At 48.4% G+C, this 26,736-nt stretch overlaps 1 protein-coding gene and 1 long non-coding RNA gene across 13 annotated transcripts in view; one reads left to right on the top strand and one right to left on the bottom strand.

Moving 5' to 3' along the window:
• LOC139080765 (uncharacterized) overlaps window positions 1–21,345 on the top strand; it is an 88,489-nt gene extending 67,144 nt beyond the window's left edge. Inside the window, exons 1-5 of one of the 7 annotated variants that reach the window (XR_011535515.1) lie at window positions 1,942–2,381; window positions 3,092–3,225; window positions 3,674–3,888; window positions 13,680–13,831; window positions 19,760–21,345. This is a non-coding gene — a long non-coding RNA (uncharacterized lncRNA). Of the gene's footprint in view, window positions 1–1,940; window positions 2,382–3,091; window positions 3,226–3,673; window positions 3,889–13,650; window positions 13,832–19,729 lie in introns of those variants that run through there. The other 6 variants (XR_011535514.1, XR_011535517.1, XR_011535511.1 and 3 more) reach the window with 6 other exon arrangements.
• LOC103548732 (retinoic acid early transcript 1E) lies at window positions 14,145–25,552 on the bottom strand. Of its 6 annotated transcripts, none has more exons than XM_008516669.2 (7): window positions 24,295–24,582; window positions 23,403–23,581; window positions 22,496–22,759; window positions 21,961–22,233; window positions 21,158–21,313; window positions 20,655–20,781; window positions 14,145–18,206 (listed from the first exon to the last, which is right to left on the bottom strand). In XM_008516669.2, the coding sequence occupies exons 2-6, from the start codon at window positions 23,479–23,481 to the stop codon at window positions 20,696–20,698; spliced, it is 858 nt and encodes a 285-aa protein (XP_008514891.1). In that variant the 5' UTR covers window positions 23,482–23,581; window positions 24,295–24,582; the 3' UTR covers window positions 14,145–18,206; window positions 20,655–20,695. The 6 variants fall into 6 exon arrangements, with proteins under 6 accessions (XP_008514891.1, XP_070459052.1, XP_070459049.1 ...); XM_070602951.1 differs by having other exon boundaries at window positions 17,314–18,206; window positions 23,403–23,578; window positions 24,295–24,577; XM_070602948.1 differs by lacking the exon at window positions 14,145–18,206 and adding an exon at window positions 25,218–25,552 and having other exon boundaries at window positions 19,706–20,781; window positions 24,295–24,550.
• Window positions 25,553–26,736: the final 1,184 nt, after the last annotated feature.

Here is a 26,736-nt window from a genome sequence, read left to right as displayed (position 1 = left end):
GGGCCTGCATCCTGACACCTGTAGCCTTGGGGAGGGCTGCAGGCAAACATCCTTCATTTCCTCCTCTCCCAGTCTCTTAGCTAGCAGCACACAGAGCTCTCAGTGTGACAGTCCCTTACCAGACTCCGTCCATCCCTGGTCCAGCTCAGCTGTGAGCATCAACAGCAGCTCAGCCCCACCTGTCTCCAGAGTGACCTCTGCTCCAGGGAGGGGTCACAGAGTGACTCAGGATCTGGGGTCTGCAGGAGGCTGGCTGCACGGTGCATGCAACATACTGAGCCAGAATTCACATTGTTCCATGGAGAACTGGCTTCCTCATCATCTCGCCCTACACAGTTTTTACTGTTGGCTTTGTGCCTTACCTGCTGCAACCCGAGGCAGTTTCGGTGAGAAGGCAGCCCTGTACTCCAGCCATTTAGTTGAGTCTTCAAGGCCTTCCCAGCTCTCTTCCTGGAATTGGACCCACGCCCTCTTATTTTAGCCCCCTGGATGAATCCATTTCCCTTGACACTTTACCTGGAGCCACCATGTGGCTCTTACCCAAACGTGAGTACTTCCCATGACTTGTGTGCCTGCTGTCCCCACACTGCCCTCCACTGGGCCCAAAGAGACTCTCCCAAACTGGGGATCTGGTCTGAGTCAGGCCTGACTTTGCTAACCCCCTTTAATATCAACAGGCCCTAAGCCTTGGGGTGAGCCCGTCCCCTTTCCCACTGGCCTTACCAGTGAAGAGATATCAGAATCCAAGGCTGAGCTCGGCCAAGCAGCTCTCAAGTGATATGAGGTCTTAGTCACCTTGTCTCATTCCCATGATGAGAAAGTTCAGTGAGGGGGCAGGGGTTGGGCTGAGAATCCACCTTTCCCACCCCCCCACACCAGGCTGTCAGCTCTCAGTATCTGTTACCATGAGGGACTCAGCCTCGGAGGCCAAGGAGAAGAGCAGGTGAGCACGGTCACCGAGAGGACCCAGGTGATGGGCATGCCGGCCGTGGCCCTGGATGAGGCCGTAGCTGGGGCCGTGGCTGGTGATGCTGAAATGGAAAAGGAAGAGTGACAGCCCTTGTCCAGACCCCACATCTCCTCTGAGGAGATTCCTCCTCAACTCTTGCTGCCCCAGATGATCCTACAATGCAGACATTTTCCAGCACTTTACTCGTGGCAGCTGCTGTGACAGGCACTGAGGTAGGAAGGGAGAGAGGAGATGGGCTCTGTCCCCAAGAGCCTCATCCAGCTAACGGCGAAAGCAAGGGTTACAATGTAACCCATCGCTGCTGCTGTGACAGAGGAGGTGACACCTGAGGATGGTGGCAGGGAAGACCCCTCAGGAGCTGACATTTGAGGTGGTATTGAAGGATTTCCAGAAATAGACCAGATGAGATGAAAAGGAAAATGAGGCTAAGAAGAGGGAACAGTAAGAAGAAACGGTCTGGACACAGAAGGATGCCCTCATGTTTGGGGTCAGCCAGAAATCCACGGTGAGTGGACGAGAGGTATGTGCAGGGAGGAAGAGACGCCAGGAGTGAGAAGGGAGAGGCAGGGTGGGAGAAACTACCTATGGCCACTATTCTCCCAAGAAGAACTCAAGAGTCAGAGAGATCCCACTAATATTTTATATCCCAAGGTGTTTAGAATTAGCCATAAAAATTACCTCTCCTGAGTCTTCATTTTCTGCTACGCAATATGCTAAGCGCTTTATTTGCATTTCCCACTTGTTTTCTTTTGTGAGGAACATTGCCCCTGAGCTAACATCTGTGCCAATCCTCCTCTACTTCATGTGGGATGCCACCACAGTGTGGCTTCACCAGCAGCGTTAGGTCCACACCCGGGATCCGAACCTGTGAACCCCTGGCTGCAGAGCGCACAAACTTAACCACTAAGCCATCAGGCCAGCTCTGTGTTTCCCACTTCAACCCCCAGGGGAACCCTATCAGGGCGTGATCCTCTTCACAGCTGAGGAAGCTGAGGCTCCCAGATGAAGTCCTTTTCCTGCATTCGCCCTGCTGGGGAATTGGCGGAAGCAGGTGTGCACGCAGCCCCTCTGATCCCAAGTCCGCGCGCACAGTCCCTGCAGAGCCCACCTCCCGCCCGGCGGAGGGAGGCCGTCCCGTCCTTGTTCCAGAAGCGTTTCTCGAAGGAGCCCAGGCACGGCTGACACACAAGCCAGCCGCCGCTGTGGTCTGAAAAGGCAGGACGCTTCCTCACAACAACAAACAAGTTCTTAAAGCCTCTGGAAGCTCCCCCTCAACAGCGGAAACCCCCGGACCTTTGAAGGGAGAGTGAGAGTGAGTCCCCTCTAAACCCAGGACGACCCGGAAATCCCGCTGACTGCCGGCAGCCGGGGCACAGGGGGCCTACCGGGCTGTACATCCACCGTCTGGAAGGTGAGTGTTTGTTTTTGAAAAGGAAAAGGACTTCACAGCTTCTGCTCCTATGGGGATGGATCCTTAATAACTCAACTAACCCAGATTTATTTTTCATGAGATTTATACTTATTTCCCAGGGAGATTACTTTTTAACATTTCCTTATAAGTAATTTCCTTAAAGAAAAGATGCAATGAATTATTCGGGACTGAGAGCTATTGTGTAAAGAGATTTCGTGCTTCAGTGAGAGTCGTCTACACTCAGGCTCACGGTCAACATTGAAACACAACAGGTGTGAATTATCACTCACTCATGCTCTCACGTGTCTTCCTGATTAATTGGGACAACAAGTCCTAGGATTCGCTGTTTTTTCTTCCCGACATCGCCGTTCATTCTTTTTTTTTTTTTTTGAGGAAGATGAGCCCTGAGCTAACGACTGCTAATCCTCCTCTTTTTGCTGAGGAAGACTGGCCCTGAGCTAACATCGTGCCCATCTTCCTTTACTTTATGTGTGGGACGCCTACCACAGCATGGCGTTTGCCAAGCGGTGCCATGGCCACACCCGGAATCCGAACCAGTGTACCCCAGGCCGCCAAGAAGCGGAAGGTGTGCACTTAATCGCTGCACCACCGGGCGGCCCTCACCCTTCATTCTTGAAGCAAGATAGTCATAAAGAAATCCTCAAAACCACCGTGGAAATTCCACTCATGTGACCAACTTACCCCCGCAGGTTGCTTGGGAGATCTGCAGCCCTGGCGGATGCAAAGGCCCTGTGGCTGCCCTTCCTTCCTGTCCTTTATCCAAAGCTTCGGATGGATGGAATCACTGAAGTCCACAGGTCTTGGTGAAACCGAGTAGGCTCAGGTTTGTTCCGGGACCGTCGGGTGTGGGGCTGTTCGCTTTTCCCTCTGTCTTCCTGCCTTTGCCCTTGCTGCCAGGAAACACCTGGCAGCTGGCTTTTCAGTGTCAGAAACTGCTCTTTAAGTCCTGTTTAGACTCAGCGCAGACTCTGACGGGCTGCGCCTCTGTAGGCACCAGAGGAGGGAGAGGTTGCGTTCCTGCTAAAGCGTTCAGGGCCCTGGTGAGCACAGGGAGGGGGTGTTTGGGGTGTGGCTTCCTGGGGAGGATCTCTGAGCGAACGCCCCCGCCCCCACCCCCGGCAGCCACACAGCCATACTATCGGGGACCACGTGAACAGCCCCAAGGGAAAAACGATCTCAAAGGAAATCGAGTAATATCGCAATGTTGAACTGTTTCCTGTGTGCTGCTCACTGTGCCGGGGCCTTATTGCACTGCCTCCTTCACTCCCCAGAATAACACCTGGAGAGGACTCCTGTTATTCTTATCTCGTGAATGGTTTAAGTCATCTGTCACGGCCACCAACAGGAAGTGATGGAGCTAGGACCCACAAACGAAAGTGCAGTCGGTGCTGCATTTGCTCATCTGTTTGGTCTCTTTCATTCACTGCTAAACTGAGTCACTGAAGGAGGAAGGAGACAGATGAGGGGTGATAGAAAGCTTTCTCAGGTACTCAGTTACCACTTTCTTTTCTAAGTTTAGAAAGTCTCCTCCCCATCCCTTCCCCCACCCCCTGCCTCCCATACACACAAAGGCCTAGAATGTCTGGGATAACTTTTATTGATTCACATTTTGTTTTTATGAAGATTAGTTAAAAAATGTTCCATGTCTGATAAATATAAATCACTTCATGGCTTTATGAATTCCAAATCTCCCTGTACAGGCTTGTACATCTTCCCAAATGTCATATTTCACATTCTGACTTCAGATTTAAATGTACTGTGTTGAATAATCATGAAACTCAGTGTTATCTAACGGGCTGCCTGAAAAATGTATATTCTTGCAATTAAGAATGTATTACAGATTAATCTTCAGTTAAATGGATGCACAATCTCCCTGTTTGAGGGCACACAATACATAACTTTAAATTTGAGCGGATAGCCTCTTGGTTCTGACCAATTATCTCTGCTTTCCTTCTTCATAAATGAAGAAATCGAGTCAGGGACATGAGCTTTCCCACGTGCTCAGTCAACGTAAAGTGCTCAGTCCGGTCCTGGACACACACTATGTGCTCAAAAGGTTAGCTCTTGATGTCATCATAATGAAGCTGGCAGCATAATTCCTCTTAGGGTGAGGATCTCAATGATTTTTCTTGCTGTTGTTTGAATACCTAAATGGGTCACTTGGACGGGGAAACATAGATCCCAGCACCTGGCGTTAAAGTCTTGCAAGACAAAGGTGGGGCTGACGGTTCTGCCACAGAAGATGAGAGAAGGGGTGAGGAGTCTGCAGATGTGGAGAACAGGGGAGATGAAAGAGGGGGCTCAAGAAGAGTTGGGGCAGGCACTCAGGGGCAGGTCTGACCAGTGGGAGCTCCCGGGTGGTGGGGAGGGTCAAGGGCTTAAGAAGGGTACCCAGTGTTGGGTTTTATCCTAATCGCTCTGCCATGGCAGGCTATGAGTGCCCCTCCTCCATTCCCAACAAACTTCTAAGCCAGCCCCATTGTGCAGCTTGAAGGAGGACTGCGTGGACGTTCCAGTCAGCTGGATCCCATTCTCAGAAAAGCAGAGGTTTGATCTGAGAGTGCCAATTCTCCTGTCAGAAATTCTGGGGTATAAAATCAGGCTGCCCAAGTAACAGGGACCAGAGGGATGGCCCCTGAAGGTTGTTAATTGTCGTTAGAGGAAAATCCTCAAAATGCTAAAACCATGAGTTTCACACAAATATAATATGAACATGTGTCAAAGGTTTTACTTAACTCTTTAATTAAAGAGAGAACCAACAACGTGTTCCATTGATTCAAATGAGAATCTGAGGAACAAACATATAACCAGTCGTGAATGCCGAAATGAAGTTGCTGGTAGATGAAAAATTGAGAAAATTTGCTATTAGTACCTGTTAGGTATGGAGATGAATTTATTAATAGATTAATACCTATGGGCACTAAAGTGTCATGTTTGAAATCCTCTTTTCTACAGGGCAGAAATCAGTTGCATCTCTATATGAAAAAAATTATCTGCTTTTCTATGGATAAGACTCTTCGCATTACTATCAGTTTTCTACCATTTATAAATGCTAAACCCTTTGAGATCTGCCCGACAACCCCAGTGTCCCACTGAAAGGTCATCTCTTGCCATTTCAAGCTCTTTCACAGTTTCTTCTGACAATCTTAATCCAGACATGGGGATGAGCCTCCTCGTGAGGTGGTTCTGAGGATTACAGGTGTGTCTGCATTGCCCGGCGCTGAGTGGGTGCTCCATCTATGACGGCTGTTATCATAAAGAAGTCATGGCAGGATGAGAGTTGACTTCAGGGGCCGTCCATGAATGGACACCGTTATAAGATAGTCACTGTTTGGTAGCAAACGGCTCTCCCATTGCAGACTTGGTCACTTAGATGATGGGGCAGGCACTCCCCCATCTGCCATTTAGAACTTTAGGTCTACCTGCCACAGCCATCACCCACTTGGCTGGGGAACTGGTCCAGATTTTCCTCTTGATGGCACAGCAGTCAGCCCTAAGAGCCTAAGAGAAGTGCCAAATTTCATACTCTTTTATAAATTTCTTCAATAAATTAAATGCTGTCATCAACGTTTTTATTCAGCATTCATAAATGCAGTTCATTACTGTCAGAATAAAGCTTTTAGAAGCAAACACGAAAGTAGATGATAATAGAAGCAGATTTGCAGCTGCCTGAACAAATAGATCCCAGAAGTGCCCTTAACAGCCAGTGTCCATCTCAGCGGAGCTCTCTAGTGGTACGAGCAAGGGCTTGTCCACGCACCTTTCCTGATCAACCTTAGTTCTCAAAGATTGCAATAAAGGTATTATTTTTGCAGCTGACATAAAACATTGAAAGATGATAAATATGATGGACGACACTCAAAGTTCAAAATTATTTCTGTTGCAGATGAAAACCAAAAAGCTGAGATGTAGAAAGGATAAATATAAGGTCCTGTGCTGGGTTCAATAATCAATTCACAAACACGAGCTGGGGAGGCCATCAGGGCAGCGGTTCGTGTAGAAGGATGAGCAGGTTTCAGGTAATCCTGCTAACGGAATACTCAACATGAATCTATCGTGTGATGCAGCCACTAAAAGAATTTATGTAAATTAAGGTTCATAAATAGAAGTAGAGACAATGTCTGGATCACAGGCGGTAACAGTCTGTGTCAGGAAGAACCACAGTTCATGTATGGGGTTCACTTAGGGTGTCAGACTTTAAGAAGGGCTTGGAGGAATCTGAGAAAATCCAGAAGAGGCTGGACGGTGGACGGGATGGTCTGAAAATCAATTCACATGAGGAACATCTGAAAGAAGTGGGAGTGTTGAGTTCTGAGAGGCACATTCCAAGTGGTGACCTTCTTTCTTTTCAAAGACTTAAGAGGCTGTTACAGAGAGTAAAAAGATGTGTTCAGTGTTTTTCCAAAGAGAAGACCCTGCACCAACGCACAGAAGGAACAGTGAGGCACCTCCTGTTTGCCTAACACTGAGAGCTGGTTAAAGATGTCATCGGACATGACGTGAAATAGTGAGCTTTCGTCTCTGGAGATATCCAGCAGAGAGTGGATGATCCCTGGAGGGGAGGTGAGAGAAGGGCTCTTATATGGATGGGAGGATGGGTAAGATGCTGACCACGGGTCCAGTCCCATTCTGAGACTATACAGTCAATGAGTAAATCAACGTACTAGAATCAGTCGTGAGGGCCTAGCTGATTCTGTATAATAGAATATAAATCAGTGCGTCCCCACGAGGGGAGACCCTGCGAAGACACAGGAGGGAGAAGACAGCCAACTACAAGCCAAGGACAGAGGCCTTAGAAGAAGCCAACCCTGCTGGAACCTTGATCTTGGTGTCCTCGGCTCCGGAACTGTGAGAAATGTCTGTTGTGTGAGCCACCCCGTCCGTGGTGCTTTGTTATGGCAGCCCTCGCAAACCAGCACAGGCCAGTCCACCTCCTCCAACCGAAGTGGTCTGGACGAAGTGTATCCGCCTCAGCCAGAAAATACTCCTAGCTAGGTGGGGTCCTGACCGGATTAATAAAAAGCCACTTGCCTCACGAATCAAGACCAACTGTGCAATTCCAGCAATTCCACTTCCGGGCATTTATCTAAAAGAAGCAAGACCACTAACTTGAAAAAATATTGCACCCCCCCCCCCATATATTGCAGCGTTATTTACAATAGCCAAGACATGGAAACAACTAGGTGCCCATCGGTGGATGAATGGATAAAGAAAATGTGGTATATATATACTGGCATATATATACATATATGTATATATATACACACACAGACACAATGGAATATTATTCAGCCATAAAAAGGCAGGAAATCTTATCATTTGCGATGACATGGATGAGCGGTCACAGGGTGACCTCTGGATGTCTGCCCCCTGACAAGGGTGCTGAGCCTCCTCCTGGGTGGAGGTGGGTAGGGAGGCAGGCCAGTGTGGACACAGAGTTCCAGACCCTTCTCACTGGACCCGCAGGTCCTGGGGACTCCAGATTCCCCAAGGGGCTGAGGCACCCCAACTAATCTTGCTGTGACATTGATATCGAACCTGAAGTGGGTTTGCTCACCTGTTGCACAGCAAGCCAATCTTTGACACCAGGGGTAGTGGAAGAAAGTAGGAATTTTAGTTTTGCACAGTGCTGAGCAAGGAGAGAGGGCAGTTAATGCTGAAATCCCAAACTCCCCGTAAAGCTAAAAGGAAGGGTTTTTATTTGGGGTTTTAGGTAGGGGAGGGGGAGCATATGGCCTTGCTGGTCGGAGCTTTCTCACCAGCCTGTCTTTCGCCTTGAGACTACTTGTAGAGTGGAGGGAGCCCATGACCTTGCTGGTCAGCAGCTTTCCCACCAGCCTGTATCTCTTTGTGGGGAGGAGATAGTCAATCCAGGTGCTTGTCCTTGGCAGTGTCTCTCTCCATGGAGAATAGTGGATTCTGGAGCCAGGAGGCCAGAGAGTAAGCCGGGAATGAGTGTTTTGGTTTTAACCCCATATATACTGGGTTTAATGTGGGGAAACTGATATCAGGGTCGGTATGAACATCACCCTTGCGTTGTTATACAGCAAACAGCAGCAGAGAGCGATCCCACACACTGATCCCACACAGTGGGCCCGGTCAAGGGTTATTCCATCAGTGACCTTAGTCTCCAACTGCCACAGTGTTTTTTGAGCCTCCTGTATGTGTCTTTATTCTCATTCTGAGCACCCCCAGAAAGTAAAACCATTGAGTGAAATGTATAATTTTTTGCTCTGTTTAAAAAGAGATGTGTCTTAAACGTCCTTATTTTCAACGAAAATCAAGTCCCTTGTTTTCACTATTTATAAAAGGGAACAGTAATTGACAGGAATCAGTTGGAGCCACTTCAAAAGTGCCTGACACTTTCTCCTTCCCATTTTCATGTGATGAAAGCAAGCAGAGGTTGCACTATGAGTCATGAGAGAGAAGCTCAGACACGGGTGTGTTATGAGCATCTGGCACCTAACTAGATTTTGCTCTTGCAGTTACTTGACACAAACCACACTTTACAAAAATCTGAGACCAGAATAAACTTTTTTTTTTTTGGCTCTGAGCTTTTCTCCTTTAAATCGAATTTCCGTGAATCCTCTCAGATCAGCCGCTATCCCCAAGCCCAGAAAAATTCCAGAAGCAGCCCACCGTGCCTGCCTCTGCCCGATCTACTGGGATCTCTCAGAAACCATCCCTAGACTGAGAAATCAAAGCCACTCTTCTGGACGCCCGCAGCTATGATAACTGGGAGGGTGTTCCATTCCTAGCTTGGCTGAGAAGGGCCCCGCGCTCCTGCCTAGGCGCGTCTCCCGGATGCAGCCATCTGACAGGTGCAAGGATGGCAGGACCAAGCGTCTGGCCCCGTCCCCCAGCACGGGCCCGGGGTTTGACAGTTCAGATCTATGCACTGTGTGTCAAGCCATGCTGTGGCAGGAGTCCCACAAATAAAATAGAGGAAGATGGGCATGGATGTTAGCTCAGGGCTAATCTTCTACAGCAAAAAGAGGAGGGTTGGCAACAGATGTTAGCTCAGGGCCAATCTTCCTCAAGAAAAAAGAAAAAGAAAAGAAAAAGTCTTGGGGTTCTGACTTTTGAGCTGTGAACATTAGTCTAAGAACAAAGCTTTGGTGACACTGAAATTTCTGTCACCTTCACTCCAGGTTTCCTCTTAAGTCTTCATATTTTTAGCCCCATCTCCTCCCTCACTTTTACAGCTGTCCCATTCATTCTATCTGTCTATCTTTGTCAGCTCAGGCTGCTATGACGGAGTACCATATACCAGGTGGCTTAGACCATGAACATTAGTTTCTCACTGTTCTGGAGGCTGGGGAGTCCAGGATCAAGGCACCAGCATATCTTGTGTGTAGTGAGGACCCTCCTCCTGGTTTGCAGACAGCTGTCTTCTCCTTGTGTCCTCACATGGCAGAGAGCAGTGAGTGACAGCAAGGATTCCTGTGTCTACTGAAAACCCCATCGCAGAGTTCACTCTCATGACCTAACTCCTTCCCACAGGCCCCATCTCATAATGTGTTCATGTTGAGGATTTGAACATATGAATGATGGAGGGACATCAACATTCCGTCCATAACACCATCCATCCATTCCGTATTTAAGTTGCTACTGGTGCCAGGCACTGTGCTGGTTATTTAAAACGCACGTCAGACCCATTTGGTGATATTCTGTGACTCAGACTCTGAGACTGTCCTGATGTCTGGCATGTGAGTCTGCACCACTGGCCTTTCTTTCACCAGATCAAACAGACTTCTAAGACAGTAACCAGGGGCTACGTGTGGGCTGTCTTTCTGGGGAGTAAGGGGTTGCCTCCCCAGATGACTCTGGTTCAGAATGTCTGAGGGGCCCATGAATGTGCATCTAGCATTCTCTGGTTACTAAGTTTACATAACCTGGTGGTTTCCTGGCAACTCAAGTTAGATAACCTCAATTTGAGAAGTCATTTTCACATCCCAGCCTGGCAGAAGGACCAGCAGTTTGTCCTGGGTGGAGCCTACTCTGTGCACAGCACGTCACCTGAACTCAGGGAGGGTGACTCACACAGCTACTGTGAGAACTCCAGAGGGGCCCGTGCTATGGAAGTGCGTGCGCGTGCGCACGTGGGTCACATAACCACGTTATCTTCTTATCCGGGCCAACATTTCCTGCAAGTCACCGAGTGAGGGTGTTTGAGGTCCCAGGCCCAAGCCTCAGCCTTGGGCAGAACCTTGAATCCACATGAAGACACAGAGACCACTGGTAAAGATAAGTCCATTGTCAACATGAAAGATGGTACAAATGTGCTTTGGTTTCTAACTGTTTATTTCCCATCTGAGTTAAAAGACAACTACAGAAGTGAGAATTATATACCTGTTTGATGGGTTTATAATGTACAAGATGTAACTTGCATGACAATTACGGCACAAAGAGGGGAGGGAATAGAGTTATACTGGAGCAAAGTCGGTGTTAATCTGAACTAGGTTGTTTTAGGTTAAGATGCCAATTGTAATCCCCAGGGCAACTAGTTAAGAAAATAATTCAAAAGAATACAGAAAACAAAACAAAAAAAAGCCCCAAGGAAATGAAACTAGTTAGGATGCAAGTGGCTTATTGTGTGTCAGAGCTGTGAAATATAAAAGATGAAAGATAGGAATTGGAAAAAAATATATCTTTGTTTTGAAAGCCTTCAAACCCTTATCAGTGGACAGAAGAATTTCATGTGAGGATACAAATGTCAGGTCTGCGGTCTGAGAGGACGGGGCTATGTTTCTGTTTTATGAGATCATTAAGGGTGAAGGTGGAGCAGATTGAGATTTGCACATTGCAGGTCAATTTACTGAATATTGAAGGAGATGGCCCCCTGGTGACCACCTTAAGTGCTGTACAGGCATGAAATCAGGTAAATTAACGTACGTGAAGTGCTTAGAAGGGCATCTGACACATGGTAGATGCCCAGTAAATGCTACTTAGGATTATTATTTCTAGTCCCACTTCTTAATTTCACAGGTAAAAATCTAGGGTCCCCAGAAATGGAGGAGCCTCCCCAAGATGAGCAGGAGTGCCACCAGCTGGAGCCTGAATCTCTACGACCTCGCAGCCAAGCGCTCATTACACGTGATTCCTCCCTGTCCACACTTCTTTCATGGGGTCGGCTCCACCTACATCGCTGGAAGGGGCAGCCCCAGACCCAGGTGACCCCGCCCCTGTCCAGTACTGGTGGAACCTGTCCTGAACACCTGGCCTAAGCTGAGCCAATCACACACTCTCTCCCAGGAATATGAAACATAGACTTGAGAAACAAACGGAATCAGTGAGAAGACGGAGAGCCAGGTGGGCTCCAGGGCTCCATGTAAGGGGACGATGGGGCAGAAAAGCTGTTCTGCAGAGGGGACAAATGGAGCAGTCAGGGGGACAAGCAGAGAACAGTGCACACACAGCCCTGAGAGAGGGAGAGAGTGAAGACAAGAGCTGCCTGACGACTTTCTCGTCTCAGATGGCTGCCCTGAGCACCTCCTTGGCTTTCCACTTGGAGTTCTTGGCATGGACTTCTGTTCCTTGCAGCTGAGTGATCCAGGGTCCTGGTAGTTTAATCTCTGTGCATTGCAAACAACAGAAATGACTTCAACTTTGCTTGAGGAAGAAGAGCCACTGTGCTTCCTCATGTGAGATGTCTCCCAGGCAGGGAAGAGAGCTGCTGGGCCTTAAGGAGGGCCTGGACCCGAGAGGAGACAGCCCTCGGCAACCAGGGCAGCAGGACTCCAGTTGCGGCTTCTCCCGATAGGACCAGGTGGTCTTGCATCTCCACCTCTCTTTGCACACACGATTTGTGCTTCTCTCGAGTCTGGGGTTTTCTGCCCTCCACGTGCAGAGCCTGAGTCTACCTCACGTCAACTGCAGTGCTGCACAGAAACTGGGACCAGAGAATCTCAGTCCCAGGAGAGAGATTCTGATGAGTCCAGCTTGGTCCTCTGCTCCCCAGGTCCAGTTACTGAGGTGCAGAGATCATGAGGTACAGACATGGCAGTGGGCACTGCATCTCCTCACCCCGTGGAGGATGGAGAGAAAGGCAGCCGTAGGGAGCTGGGGAAAGTCCTGAAAAGTGGTCTTCTAGATCGACTAAGGGGATGCCCAGTGTCTGCTTGAACACTTCTATTAATTTCTGTTTCAAATTGAAGAAACACTTATAAAAAGCTCTGCGCTGGGACTTCCGGGAACTGTTCTGAGTTCTGCACAAACACTGACTCATTTACTCACGACAACCGAACGCAGCATATACTATTACCGTCCCTGTTCATAGCGGCTGGGGATGCAGTTGTTCACACGTCAAAGCTATTCCATCTTGGGCAACTCTTACTATTCATTAGAGCATTTTTTAAAATATTGAGTTATAATCTGCTTTGTAGCGTCCATGTATTTGTCCTTGTTCATTTTCTTGGGGTCTCTGAGAGCAAACTATACCTTCTTCCAAGTGACAGTCCTTGAAATATTTAAAAACTGTCCCTAAGTCTCTCATGCAACTCAGTCTGCTAAATACAGCACGGTCAAGAGCCCCAACAGTAGCACCAGGCCAACACCTACAGGCTGGGGGACCTTGGGGCAAGCTACCTACCCTCTTTAAGCCCCAGATCGCTCAGCTGTAACACAGAAAAAATTTGTAGCCTTACTTGCCATGGGGTGGTGAGGATGAAGGGAAATCAAGCATTTGGAGCACCTGGCATGATGATGACAAGCACATGGTACAGGCTCCATACCTGTTGGCTATCGATCTTCTCTTGGCCCATTGAGCTATCACATCATGAAGATTTAGATCTTGATTCTCTCGTCTAACACTTACTTATTCCACCTGGCTTTGTATCATCTGTAAATTGACAAACTTGCTTTTTGTTTTCATCAAAAAAATCAATTTAAAATATGGAGCACGAGGGCACCATCCCAGTGGCATAGTGGTTAAGGTTGCATGCTCTGTTCCATGGCCCAGGGTTCACAGGTTCGATCCCGGGTGTGGACCTGTACACTGCTCATCAAGCCATGCTGTGGTGGCTTCCCATATACAAAATAGAGGAAGATTGGCATGGATGTTAGCTCAGGGACAATCTTCCTCAAAAAAAAAAAAAAAAAAAACCCAAAACAGGACCATGAGAAGTCCAAGGAGAGAGCTAGGGGGCACTTCATTAAAGGCCCACCCCAAGGTTGATATTGATTCATTAATTTGAGCCCTTTGGCTGTGATTATTAGGTTATTAATTCACCCAGGTGTCCTTCCCCAGCCAGATTCCTCCATCTTCTCTGCAAACAGATCCTGAGAGGTCGTCAAGTGGCGTGGAGTTGAGGCACAGTGCATTCTCATAGTGGCCACTTACAACACCAATTAAAATTATGAATACTGTGTGCCGGACAGAAAAACAAGGTCAACAGCCCTAAGCCTGGATCCTGACTCTTCATCTTGTGGTGAGTCACTTGTTCTCTCTGGGTTTTCTTTTTCCTCTTTGCTTGTGAAACTGAGAAACTGGGCTGAAAGTTCTCTTGAGCGCCTTCATGTAAAAGCTTTGTCAAATGTAAAGTGCTGTTTCAGTGTGAATGAGAACTTTGGTTTCATGCTTGGAATAAATTTCATCTTTAAATGATGAGCCATCATGAGGAAGTACCATACATAACTTTTTTTATTTTCACCATCCAAAGTCTAGTTTTCATCTGTCACCATCCAAATGTCCCCCTTGATCCCTTTCCCTGCCCCCCTCCCCGAAGCTGGTAACCACCAGTCTGTTCTTTGCATCTATGTGTTTATTTGTTTTTGTTTTAATCTCTCACATAAGCGTGGAATCATACAGTGTTTGTCTTTCTCCATCTGACTTATTTCACTTAGCATAATACCCTCAAGGTCCATCTGTGTTGTCACAAATGGCAAGACTTCATCTTTTTTATGGCTGAGTAGTATTTCATTGTGTATACCTACCACATCTTCATCAGGTCTTTTAACATTGTTTTTCCTCTCAGGCACGTGACCTTCCTTATTTAAACTTTACCTTACATATATAAAATACATTTTGCCACTTGCAATTAGAGGAAAGATAAAACAAGGATTCCCCCTGAGGTGGTGGGAGCTGGTTCCTAGCTGCCTGCCTGGGTCTGGATTCTGGCAGCACTGGCTGCCCAGACCTCTCTGTCTTCTCGCTTCTTGGGCTGTAACAGAAGGACTGACGAGTCTGGACCTCACAGGGTGATTGTGAAAGGTAGTGAGTAAACGTGTGTAAAGTGCTGGCACTGTACCTGTCACAGGATAAAGTCTCAGTGAATGTGGACTGTTTGTTACTTTAAACAAAATTAACACTCCTCCATGGAATATTTACAAATGGACCTACCATCCTGATGAGCACTGTTTTTTGTCAGAGTTCTCCAAATAGGCCCTTAAAAGCTATTTCTAGAATCTTATCCAGGATTGTTTTCAGGTACAAATTTTGCAAAGTCTACCTTTTGAAATTTAGAACGTTTTTTGTCCATTTCTGTTGTCTGGGCCCCTCTGAGAATGTCTGTAGTCTTCTAGCGGTGCTGGAACAAATTACCACAAACTTAGTAGCTTAAAACAATGCAAACTTATTATCTTACAGTTCTATAGATTAAGCGTCACATTTTAAAGGTTTTTTTTAAAAAAAAATATTGCTAAAATATCCTCCAGACCTAGTGGTCAATTACCCCATAAGCAGGAAATAATGCTCTAGCAAAGGCACACCCCCATCCCTGTTTTATCTACAATTGGATTGCATGTAGGATGTCCCTGAAAGTCATAGTTTCCCTTGGCTCTCCTGAGTTGATATGAGAGTAAACCGAGATTTGGGACACGAGCAGTGGAAGGAAGATGTTTTCTAATGGCGGCATCTGAGCTGAGTGCTGCTCTTCCACGACAGCCCTCCAGGAAACGGGGGGAGCGGAAAAAATATTGGAGCCACATCCAAGGAAGTATCCAGTGTTTTCAAGAGATATGGCATAAATGGGCCCATGCACCCAGTCTCTTTTGATAGGTTCAAAAGGGAAATTCCATGATCAGAAATGTAACAATCAGAAATTGTTCTCATAGAGGACATGGCAGTCAGAACTGGCAATGTTGGGAGAATGGCTATAGGAACTGCAAAGGTTTCCATAAACTTGGAACAGTAGATGAGATTGATTTTGGCCAGATTAATTTTGTTGAGGGTCAGTTGGGTCATTAAGGCTATTACAGTTTTTACTTAATTTCCACCATTCTTCTGACTTTTGATCTACACCCCAAGGGGTGCCATTAAGGGGAGTATATCAGCTTCCCACTTGCCAGTTCCATTATTTTGGGAGTGTTCTCACCATAGACACATCAAGGGATGTAACATCATAATGGTTTTCTGAATCCCAGCAAGGTGTGAATTCACAGTCAACAGAACCATAGAGAAGGGTGAAGTTACAAATATCGAGTGGGAAATAACCCAGAGTTTTTGTAGTGCTATTGATATTTTCAGTACACAAGGAAAGATTATGAGATGTACCCACATTCTGGTGAGAGAGAGACCGCCCAGTGAAATGAGGTAATCATATCTGGGGCTTGTTTTCCAGAGGGCAGCCGATAGTTGGTTTTAAAAATGCTATAGAAAATCCTACATCTTTTCTGGTTAGATTCCTCCAACCTTCTAAGGATCCAGGCCATGCTACCAGTTCAGGAATATTGCGGGTGTGGTTTGTCCTGGCGCATATGCAGCCATTGGTAAGACTGGCACTCAGGGAGTTTCTGTAGAGTCGGGATGAAAGGGTGAGATAAAGTGGTCAAAGTGGACTGTAGTTTATCATCACAAGCACCAGTAAGGCAGCTCTCATCCACATCCCAGGCATTTTGTTGCTAATTAATTGATGATTTCGTGAAATGATTTTAGATGGTTATTATGAAAGGAATATTAGAAGTAAAACTCTTACGATAAGGTTTTACCCTATTTTTATATGCAATTTAGAGGAGGTTAAAATAAGGAGTGAGGAATTGAGGTGATAAAGACAAAGGGGCAATAGTTAAACAATATTAGAAAGGCAATCTAAAACACAAGGAAGCTGACCTGCATCACACAGAGTATGGGAATTGCTAGTGTGCTCTGGACTACGATCATTGCAGCCATTGTGAAGGAGGTGTATGATTTGTGCATTATGAGGGTTTGGATGGGGAAGATATAAGATTAGAAATACAGGCCTGGTCCTGTGTCTTGAGATTCCCAGCCTACATCAGATGTCGCCTGCTTCTCATTCAGGTGATTGTTGTTTTAGGGCAAGTTTTGATAAATTTAATTTAAGATCACCAACAGGTTGAGAAGTCCAGTGAGGGGTGGTAGGTGTGGGGAGCCTTTTCAAAATGAGAAACGTGAATCAATGAGTCAATATCTTTTATCTTCGAAGCATGAAGATTAGTCAGCAATATCTCATATGGTTCCTTCGGTGAGGCTGCACGGAGTCCTTCTGAAAGTATCTTTTTTCAATAAGCCAAGAGTTTCGGCAGCTCTGTGCCAGAAACAGGATGGAAACCAAATACATATTTCTCATTATAAGTCACCATATTACAACCACCAACTGGGTGAGCGAGGCCTGAAATCCAAAATCAAGGTGTGGGCAGGGTCCGTTCTTTCCGTGGGCTCTCCCACCTCCTGCAGTCCCTGGAGCTCATTGGCTGGCAGGTGCAGTGCTTCAATCTCTGCTTCCACTGTCGCGTGAGTGTCTTCTGCTTGTGTATCTCCATCTTCACAGCGTCTTCAAACAGTGCTCGTCTGTGTCTGTGTCCACATTGCCCCCTCTTCTAAGGACACCAGCCATGCTGGATTCGGCTCTCTTTCTGTTCCATTGGTCTAGTCTTTCTCTACCCCCACCAGAATGTCAGTGTTCTGATTACCATAACTTAAAATAAGTTTAATATCAAGTAGTGCGAGTCTAAGTGCAATCACTGAAATTTTATATATTTAGATGTGTACCCACCACTAGATCAGGATAAGAGTATTCTCACCACTGCAGAGGCTCCTCACTCCCTTTTCACTCAAACCTCCCTCCTCAGAGACAACCACTGTATTCTGCCTTGTGCTGCAGTGAACTAGGCTTGCCTGTTCTTGAGCTTCCTCCAGGTGGAATAGCACGGTATAAGTCTGTAGAGGCATCCATGTTGTTACATGTCACAGTAGTTTCTTTTGTGTAATGCTCTGTGGCATTCAGCTGCACAGAACTATAACTGATGTGGCCATTCACCGGCTGATGGACACGGGCGGTTTTCCAGTTTGGGGCAGTGATGAATAAAGCTGCCATGAACATTCTTGAATACGTCTTTTAGTGGACACGTGCAGGTGTGCCTATGTCCAGGTGGACCACCAGCAAAAAGAGGCATGACCTGGGGCGAGGTATTAGAAAACATCCTCTTCCTGAAATCCATAAATCCTTGGATGGCTAATGAAAGCAGGCAGAGATGGGGAGCTGGCCTGGTGGCACAGCGGTCAAGTGCGCACGTTCCACTTGGCGGTCCGGGTTCACTGGTTCGGATCTTGGGTTCAGACATGGCACCGCTTGGCAAGCCAAGCTGTGGTAGGCGTCCCGCATATAAAGTAGAGGAAGATGGGCACGGATGTTAGCTCAGGGCCAGCCAGTCTTCCTCAGCAAAAAGAGGAGGATTGGTGACAGATGTTAGCTCAGGGCTAATCCTCCTCAAAAAAAACAACAAAAAACAAAAAAAGGAAGAGACGGTGTGACACACAGTGTCTTGACATTCTCAGTTGCCAGAATGGGGAAGCAGCCGCTGGCAGACACTCAGGAGCTCTGGTGAGCTGAGCTGCACTCTCTGGGCCTGGAACCATGTTCAGAAGAGAAACAAGCATTTGTGCTAGATTCTGGGTCTGCTCATCTTGGGCCCACCCCTTGCCAAGTGTCTCCTGATTTGAGACACTTCCTGTCAACCCTTTCGCCTTGTCATTTAGTTTTGGCCAATCTTCTCTCTCCTCTGTCACATCAGCAAAAGCCATGTCAGGAAATGCCAGTGGTGACAAAGGAGGAAGTTATCCTGGGCACACAAACTCTCTTTTTCTCAGGTTCTGATCCTCCTGGTGGCGGGAAGTGGGGAGGTTTGTCCAGAGGAGGAAGACGGTGTGAGGATACATTTTCACTCCTTAACTCTCACACACCCTTCCCTGGGCCTGCCCTGCCTGCCCCCTCTGTCCAGCTCAGCTGTGGGCACCGACATTCATCAGCAGGTTAGTCCTGCCCTGAGCCTGTCGGGCATATAGCCCTTCAGCAGCAGGCCAGGTGGCCAGAAAGAAGCCGGCTCAGTCAGCAACCCCCAGGGGTCCATGGCAGCCCAGGCCTCACAGAATCTTCACCATTGAGACCCAGCTTCTAAAACTGTTCTTCTGCCTTTTTTCCCTGCTCACCAATCCCCTTGGCTACTGGGAATGCAGCCTCACCCCCAGCCTGCTTGGGTGGGGCAGGTAAGCCCTTGTCAGTCACCTTCCACCAGGGGTTAACGCCAGACCCTGTGCCTGCAGCTGTGTGGATGGGATCCCCTTCCCTGTGAACAGAGCTGCACCCGCCGTGCTAGGCTGAGCCCCACCCAAGTCTAGGTAGCTACAGTGCCTGGGTCCCTGCTGCCACCACACCACTCATAGCAGAAGCCCTTTTTGGGCAGTGGTCCTTGTTTGACTCAGTCATATTTGCCAAGCCTGTGGGGACACTAGGATGTGGTAAGTTAACTTTTCACTGCACGGCCCAGTCGTAAAACCAAACATTGGTTAAGGTGCTAAACCGGTGGAATCATTTCCTACATCAGTAACATCGCTCCTCATTGAATCACAGATGGAGAAGGTCATTTTTCTCGTGAGAGGGAATCTTAACTTTGGACTCCACAGAGAGCCCAGGAATGTAACTTAACCCCAGAGCTGCCAGCTTTTCTAAAGTGCTATCTGAAATTTCTGAGGCCTGCCTGGGTCAGCATGGAGAGGACACCATGGGGATGACGAAAGCAGTGGGAGCAAGAAACGAATTCTTAGTGCTAGGGCGGTGACGGAAAAAGAGGACTAGCTGGGGAAGCATATCACGGCTCCCTCCCCCTCTGTCTCTGTGTCTCAGTCTCTCTGTGTGTTTTTGTCTCTCTCTGTAAGTGTGAGTAGTGTGTCTGATTCCCATTAGAAAAAAATGTATACTGTATTTGTACTTTAATTCATCATTCAGTATATCCTTGACAAGAGAGAATGATTAGTTTGTCAAGACATTAATGAGAACTGAAACCTCTACAAAAAAATTTTGAAACATTTTTTTGCTGAAATGTAACACCTACAGTAAAGTATAACAAACTTTCTTTTCTTTTTTTCTTTTAAGATTTTATTTTTTTCCTTTTTCTCCCCAAAGCCCCCCAGTACATAGCTGTATATTCTTCGTTGTGGGTCCTTCTAATTGTGGCATGTGGGACGCTGCCTCAGCGTGGTTTGATGAGCAGTGCCATGTCCACGCCCAGGATTCGAACCAACAAAACACTGGGCCGCCTGCAGCGGAGCGCGTGAACTTAACCACTCGGCCACGGGGCCAGCCCCAACAAACTTTAATGGTTAGCTTGACGTATTTTTAAAAATGAAGTCCTCTTGAATAATCAACTTTCAGGTCAAGTTATAGATCATTATCCAAGGTATCCACCCTTCTGACTCCTATTACCAAAGAGAGTTTTGTCTGTTTTTGAAATTTCTATAAGTGCAATCATAGAGTATATATTCTTTTGTGTTTGTCATTTCCCTCTCAACATCCTCTCTGTAAGAGTCATTCAGGTTTTGTGTAGCAGTTTATTCTTTATCGATTTCTATATAGTGTTCCATTTGTAAATATATCACTTTATTCATCCTTTCTACTCTGCCAGGTGTCATAAGACACATTGACATGTTCTGACATCTAGTCAGTCAGCATAGCTGACTTGTGGTTTCTCTGTAGCAATAATTTATCTGTACACGAAAGTGAGTGTGAGCACACAGATATATCTCATTAAACCAAAAGTGTTCCTAACTATTCTTCCTCTTAATTGAATAAAACAATGTCAGCAGTGGCTCCAGTTCCACCTGCCACAGAGGGAAGCCTGATGGAAAGAGGGTCAGAGTAAAACGGGCTGTCCTCATGATTGTCAGCAAATATCCTACTTTTGCAAATTTCTCAAAATGACCCAGTCAGCACATTGCGAGGCCCCTTCTAGGGCAGGAGAGGAGCTCGTGCAAGTGAAGGGTCCTGGAGCTGAGCTTCAGTAGCTTCCTGGAAAACCCACCTCTGAGTAGAAGATTGCATATCAGATTGGCAGCCAGACTGTCAACAAGAGTCCAGTTCTGTGACCGAAATTTGGTCTAACATCACCTTCTCATGGTCCAGAGAAGAAGCTTCAGATGATGGGTCGGCTGTTACAACACCAGAAAAGTTGTTGAGCTAAATCATGCTATCATCAGAGAGCAAGATTTTCACCAAAAGTCTGGGGAAACCTGGGATAGATCCCAACAAGATGACTCTCCACCTGAAGCCTTCTAGATCTCAGCCCCTGCCCCACAGGGGAGTAGATTCTGGGTCTGCCTGTCCCCTCACTGCACTGTTGTGCTGCCTGCACCAGCCTCTGCCACCCGAACAACAGAGCAATCTCCAGCCCTGCAGTGAAAGTGTGTGGTCTCCATGTAGAGATGGAGCAGTGGACAAGGGCTGGGGTGAGACCATGGCTCACCTCTCCCCAGTCCTCATCAGACTATGTCCTCCCCGAGAGCCGGAGGCCAGCCTGCTCCTCACCTTCCCTGGTACCAGATCTTCTCCTACATTTCATAATGATGATGCCAATTAGGACTGAGACAATTAGGACTAAGCAGATGACGATTGATGCGATGATCCCTGGATTTATCCACATGGATGAAGACTGGTGGGTGTCTGGGGTCTTTAATGGTGGTTCTAAATAAAGAAAAAAGCAAAGCTCTGTCAAACTTAAGAATACACATACCTTCCTCACACCTATGTTCCCAGGCAGCACATGTCCCCCCACATATTTACTGACACATTAGGTGACAGCCACTCTACCAGGTCCTGAGGGATAAAGATGAACAGGGGTTGTTCCCTGTCCTCAAGGAGCTCATGTTTGGACTGAGGGAGACAGTAAATGTCCATCTATCAGCATATGCGGTGACATGTTCACTGTCGGTAGGCCTTTTTGAGGATGACAGAATTGGGGGTGCTTAGGTCTATCTGGGAGGGTGGTGACGGCTTTAAAAGAAGGGGCATTTTACCTCGTTAAGAAATAACTAAAACAGAGGAAGAAGCAAAGGCCTGGACGTGCAATGATGCAGAGATTTGGGGACCATCTAGCAACCAGGGCATTGGTTAATGGGGGAGGGGGCTGCTGTTTCGAGGGAGGGGGGATGGGAAAGGAGGATGGTGGGAAGTCCTGTGGCAGTCGCTGACTCTCCAGACAGGAAGTCCACCGGGAATCAATCAATCGATCCATCCGTCAAATTTTCACACACGCACACAGACTCACATCCACACAGGGAGGCAGTAGGCCTTACAGAGAGCTACCCCATCCTCTGCCCCTGCTCAGTTACCTGTGGGCTCCAGCACTTTCTCCCAGTGTTCTAAGAATTCCCTCAGCCAGTGACTGCAGTCTCCTGCTGAGAGCTTCCTGAAATGCTCTGCCAGGTCCTGGCTGTTCTCCCACTCCTCCTGGATCCCTCTGACTCCGGGATCAATGACTGTCCAGTTCATGCTCATTGTGTCAAAGACGGCTGTCTGTCCGTTGATGCTGAACTGCCAGGACGCACCAGTGCATCGTTCTGCTTCCTGCTGACAACACAGCTTGACCTGCAGGGTGGGAAGACCTGCAACCCCCCCCCCACACAAAGACATCATCCTGGGCTCTTGAGAGCTCCACCGTCTCCCAGCAGGTCAAGTGTGTCTCTGCACATTGAGGGCCCTGTATTCTTTCCTCCGTGACCTGCCCTTTCTTGCCCATTAGATCCACCTCGTCTCTAAGGCTGGACCCCTGTTCAGCTCTGTTAGCCCAGCCCCTTCCCTGCGTGTGCTCTGCTCCTCCCTCTCCTGCTGACTGTCCCCATCTCCTCTCCCCCTTCCCATACTTACCCCTGGTCCTGTTCTTCTCCAGTCTGATGACAGGCAGGACCATCCTGAGCTCTTGCCCCACTTCTCCCAGTGTTCGTGTCAAGTCTGTCCAGGCATTGGTGGCGTTTACCTTCTCCCCCAGGAGACCCAAAGCTCTGACCTTTTTGCTGTCACTGTCATACTGAAGGAAAGGCTTTCTATCCACTGAGCCCTGGACTTCATACCAGGGTTGTCCAGGTCTGGCCTGAGGTTTGACAGTGAGGTCGAGGCAAAGAGAGTGAGCGTCTGTGAGAGAAAGATGCAGGTGTGGCCCTGGGGCTCCCTCTGAAGGGCCTCGCTGCAGCGGGAGGAGTCCCCATCCCAGCCCCCTCCATCCTCTGGATCCTTGTCCTGTCTCCCCTTTACCTGGCTGAGGTTTAGGAAAATACTTTGATGTAAAATGCGTGGTACCATGGACTCCTCAGGTGCACGTACTGTTACCAGGAGGATTCATGTGACAAATATTTTTAACAACATCTACCAAATTGTGAAGTACAAAATATACACGACAGTTTTCTCCTCCTGGGACTTAAAATAAGCTGAACAGACAGGACTTTCAACAGAAAGGGAAAAAAGACACCATGGAACACATGCCAAATTCCTGGTGGGTTCTGGGGACTCAGGAAAGGCTTCCTGGAGCAGAAGGTGGGACCTGGCAGGAGAGGGACAGCTGCCACATGCGAGCACAGTATCAGGTGGGGAGCCTGCGGCCGGGGTCCACGCCCAGAACTGGGTGTGAGGAACACCTGGGAGCCACTCCAGCTAAACCACACCCTCCCCGTGGTGAGAGCACATAGACAGGCGCCCACCTGCTGAAACCTGAGTGAAGCCCCTCCCCATCTTCCCTCCTCCCCCTCCCAGGCAGGTCTGGCGATCCCAGGACACTCACCATGGCCCAGAGTCTGCCAGGCTTCTATCAGCAGCAGAATCTTCCAAAGAAGACGTGCAGTGTGAGATGGCAGCGACATTTTAGGAGAGTAACGCGCAAAAGTAGCCAGGCGTGTTTATAAACGTTCACCAGTGGGCCCTGCCCGGTGTGTTCGCTCCAGGACAACTGAGGACAACCTGCTGAAATCCAGTGGGAAGAACAATTATAGCAAAGGAATATTTTGCAAGTAATCAAAATGCAGTTACTTATTTAAAAAAAAATAAAAGATGTGACGTAAACAAACTTCACTTTAAATAGCCTCTCCTCCTTCCCTACCCCGTGTCAAAAACCTCTTCTGGTGAGAGCAAGGCTGCTGGACCGGAAGCGAGCTCCTCTGCCCACTTCCTACCATCTACCTTCCTGTCCCTTCTCCTGCCTCTTTGCCCCCTCCCTCTCCCCCTCCATCATGCCCTGTTCTCTCCCTCCTCCTCTCTCCGCTCCTAACCTCTCAAACTCTTTTCTCTCAAATGATTAAGATTCGCTCTCACCAAGTGCACCGGATGTTAAGCAAACTCACTGAGGACAGACAGCACCTGCTCTGTCATAAAGACGGGTCGAGCATGGATTCCAACCATCCTGCTGGAGCCGAGGCCTCAAGAAACCCCAGACGTCATTGCTGGTCTCTGGCCACCTGCCGGCTCCCAGACTCCTCCGAGAGCACCGGACGAGCAAGGTCAGAGCAGAAGGTCTAGGGATTTCTGTCCTCTCCTCATCCAGCGGCAGCCCCTCCCCCGCCCCGCAGCTGGCTCGCAAGTGGCCCCCCGGGCCGGTCGCAGCCTGGTCTCAGGGTCGGGGGGCTTCTGGAGGACGGGCCCGGCCCTGGGTCTTCCTCCCCCGCTCCTCCTCTCCTCACCTTCTCGGGTCGGACGCGGGGGGGCGGGGGGCGCGGTCCTGGACGAGGCCGGTCCGCGGTGGTGGCTGCCCGTCTGTCCCGGTCCCGATGGGGCGGGGGCGCCGAGGACCGTCCCCCGGCCGCCGGATCAGTTCTCCGCACGAGGGTCGGGGACGCTGACGCACCGAGGAGCGATCGCGGCTGCGGCGAGGGGACCGAGGGACTCGCTGCCTCCCTTTCATCAGATGCTGTTTGCAGATGTCGCGGCGTCTGCAGACTTGAACCACAAATGAACTCTCAGTTTAGTCCTCGGGTTCCGGTTTGCAATTACCGCGCGAACGTCGCGGCCCTGCCTCCGCTGCAGCTCGGCGGGGCCCCCTGTCGGGCGGGGCGGCGGTAGCGGGACCCACAGCCGCTGAGCGGAGGTGGCCGGGTGATGCCCCCGCGCTCGAGGACACGTCCGTCCCCGGAGGATCTGGGCCGGGACTCCCTTGGGGCGACGGGAGCAAGGAGAGGGCGCTCTCTGCGCCGGGAGATGCGGGGGACGCACAGGTTCCTTCCTCCTGCCAACCCCGGGGGACTTCGGGGACCCGGGACTGGAGGAGGGGGACAGGGAAATTACCCACAGAGCGACCTCCCCGTCCGCCCTGCCTTACATCTAGTACCTCTACCCCGCCAGTGTGTGCCCCCCACTACTCTACTGACACCCTGCCTCCTTACCGTCTCTACGCCCGGTTTCCGCACCCTGTTCTTCCGCACACGCAAACACACGCATTCCCCCTCCCTTGCTGTTTTCGGACCCCCACCCCAACCCTTGTGCCTGCAAGGAGGTGTTTATCCCTCTGCCCTTTGTAGGAGGGCAGGCCTAAAGAGAGTGTAATTGTGTCCTTGGACAGTCTCTAGGCTGGGTCTCTGAGGAGGTAAAACCGCAGAAATCAGCTCACCCCGTTTAGGCGTGGGCTGGGACTAGCCAGCAGAAGAATGTACCCCAGCAAACCCTGGTGGCAGCACCTGGCAGCCATCATGTCAGTCATTCTTGGGTGGAGTTCCTCGAAAGTCTGGCTAAAATAAGTAATTAAAAAAATTAAATTAAGTAAAAGTACATGACACCAGGCATCCAATTCGTTCTTCTGACTGTCGTTCCCCCTTTTGGGAACAAGATCAATCTGGTTATACATCAAACAAGCCTTGAGATGTTGGCGTTCTCTATGTGTGGAGGGAGGTGAGGACCAGGGTTGTCACTTTCCCCCTCTATCTGTAAGAAAAGCAGCTGGGAAATGTGAGAGCCGGGCGTCCTCTGTCTTTCCGGTCTGTGGTCTGTGCAGCTGGCAGCTTCCGTCACGAGGGTGGGGGTGCACGGTCGTTCTCACACGGCTGAGGAGGCTGCAGGCTGCTTCACCAGCAGCGTGGGTTTCTGCACTGGCTTTTATCCATGTGTCTACACGCTGTTAGGAGCTGAGTTTGCCCCACTCCTTTGCTTTTGTATGATGCTTCGTCATGCTTCTAGCTCTTCCTAAGTAAGCGGCTTACTTATATCTAAAAGCATTTTTTAAATGCTTTAGAAAAGCTTTAAAAAGTATAAAAGATGATTCTTCTCTGATTGTGTTGTTAGAGGCATAAAAGGGAAATGAGAGCAGAGTAGGGAAAAACCGGTTGTGAACATATTCTAAAACAGTGGTACAGAAATGACGTGACTCTGAGGCCCCTAACCACAGGTTGTGTTTCATTTCACATCATTTTAATGTACTCACACAATCTCTGTTCTCTGATCGTTCTCAGACTGACGCCACTTTCATCTCAGGACGTTCTCGTGTCTGAGGATCAGTTGCTCACTCCAGACTCTTTGTAAGTTATCTTACTGTCTTTAGCTTTCTCTCTGCTGGCCCTGTGCATAGTGTTTCAGAAGTCACATGGTCACCCCTGTTTGAGATTGTCTCCGTGTAGTTGGGCCTGAAGATGACGTAACAACGGCCGTGAATACAGCTTACCATCTCTCTGAAATGAACAAAGGACGGCGCCTTCTTCGCCAGCTCTCCAGCTTAAAGCTTTTGTGACAAATGTGTTGGGACAGCCTGTAGACGGTTTTACAATGGAGGTCTCAGTTCTGTCACTGTCTCAGTGAGTGGAAGTCACTTTAGTGAGGTTTCGTTTCACTGTTTATGAAAACAGGGTCATGTCCTTCAGCTTGAGATGAGAATCAACCAAGGAAACAGTAGGAATATTTAAGCATTTATTATCTTAAGCTTTTTATGTCTAAAAAAATAAAATTTTGTTTTATATTTATAATTTATATTATATAAGTCCTATGTTAATCTCTTTTTATGTGGTTATCTCATTTGATCCATATAAGGTAGGTGCTATTATTACTTGCATTTTACAAATGAAGAAACTGAGGCTCAGATAGGATAAGTGACTTGTCCAGGGTCACACAGTTGGTACATGGTAAGGCTGGTGTTCACACCC

The sequence above is a fragment of the Equus przewalskii genome, chromosome 32, assembly GCF_037783145.1.
Source record: "Equus przewalskii isolate Varuska chromosome 32, EquPr2, whole genome shotgun sequence".
Classification (NCBI taxonomy): domain Eukaryota; kingdom Metazoa; phylum Chordata; class Mammalia; order Perissodactyla; family Equidae; genus Equus; species Equus przewalskii.
This window is presented reverse-complemented; position numbering and strand designations above follow the sequence as displayed.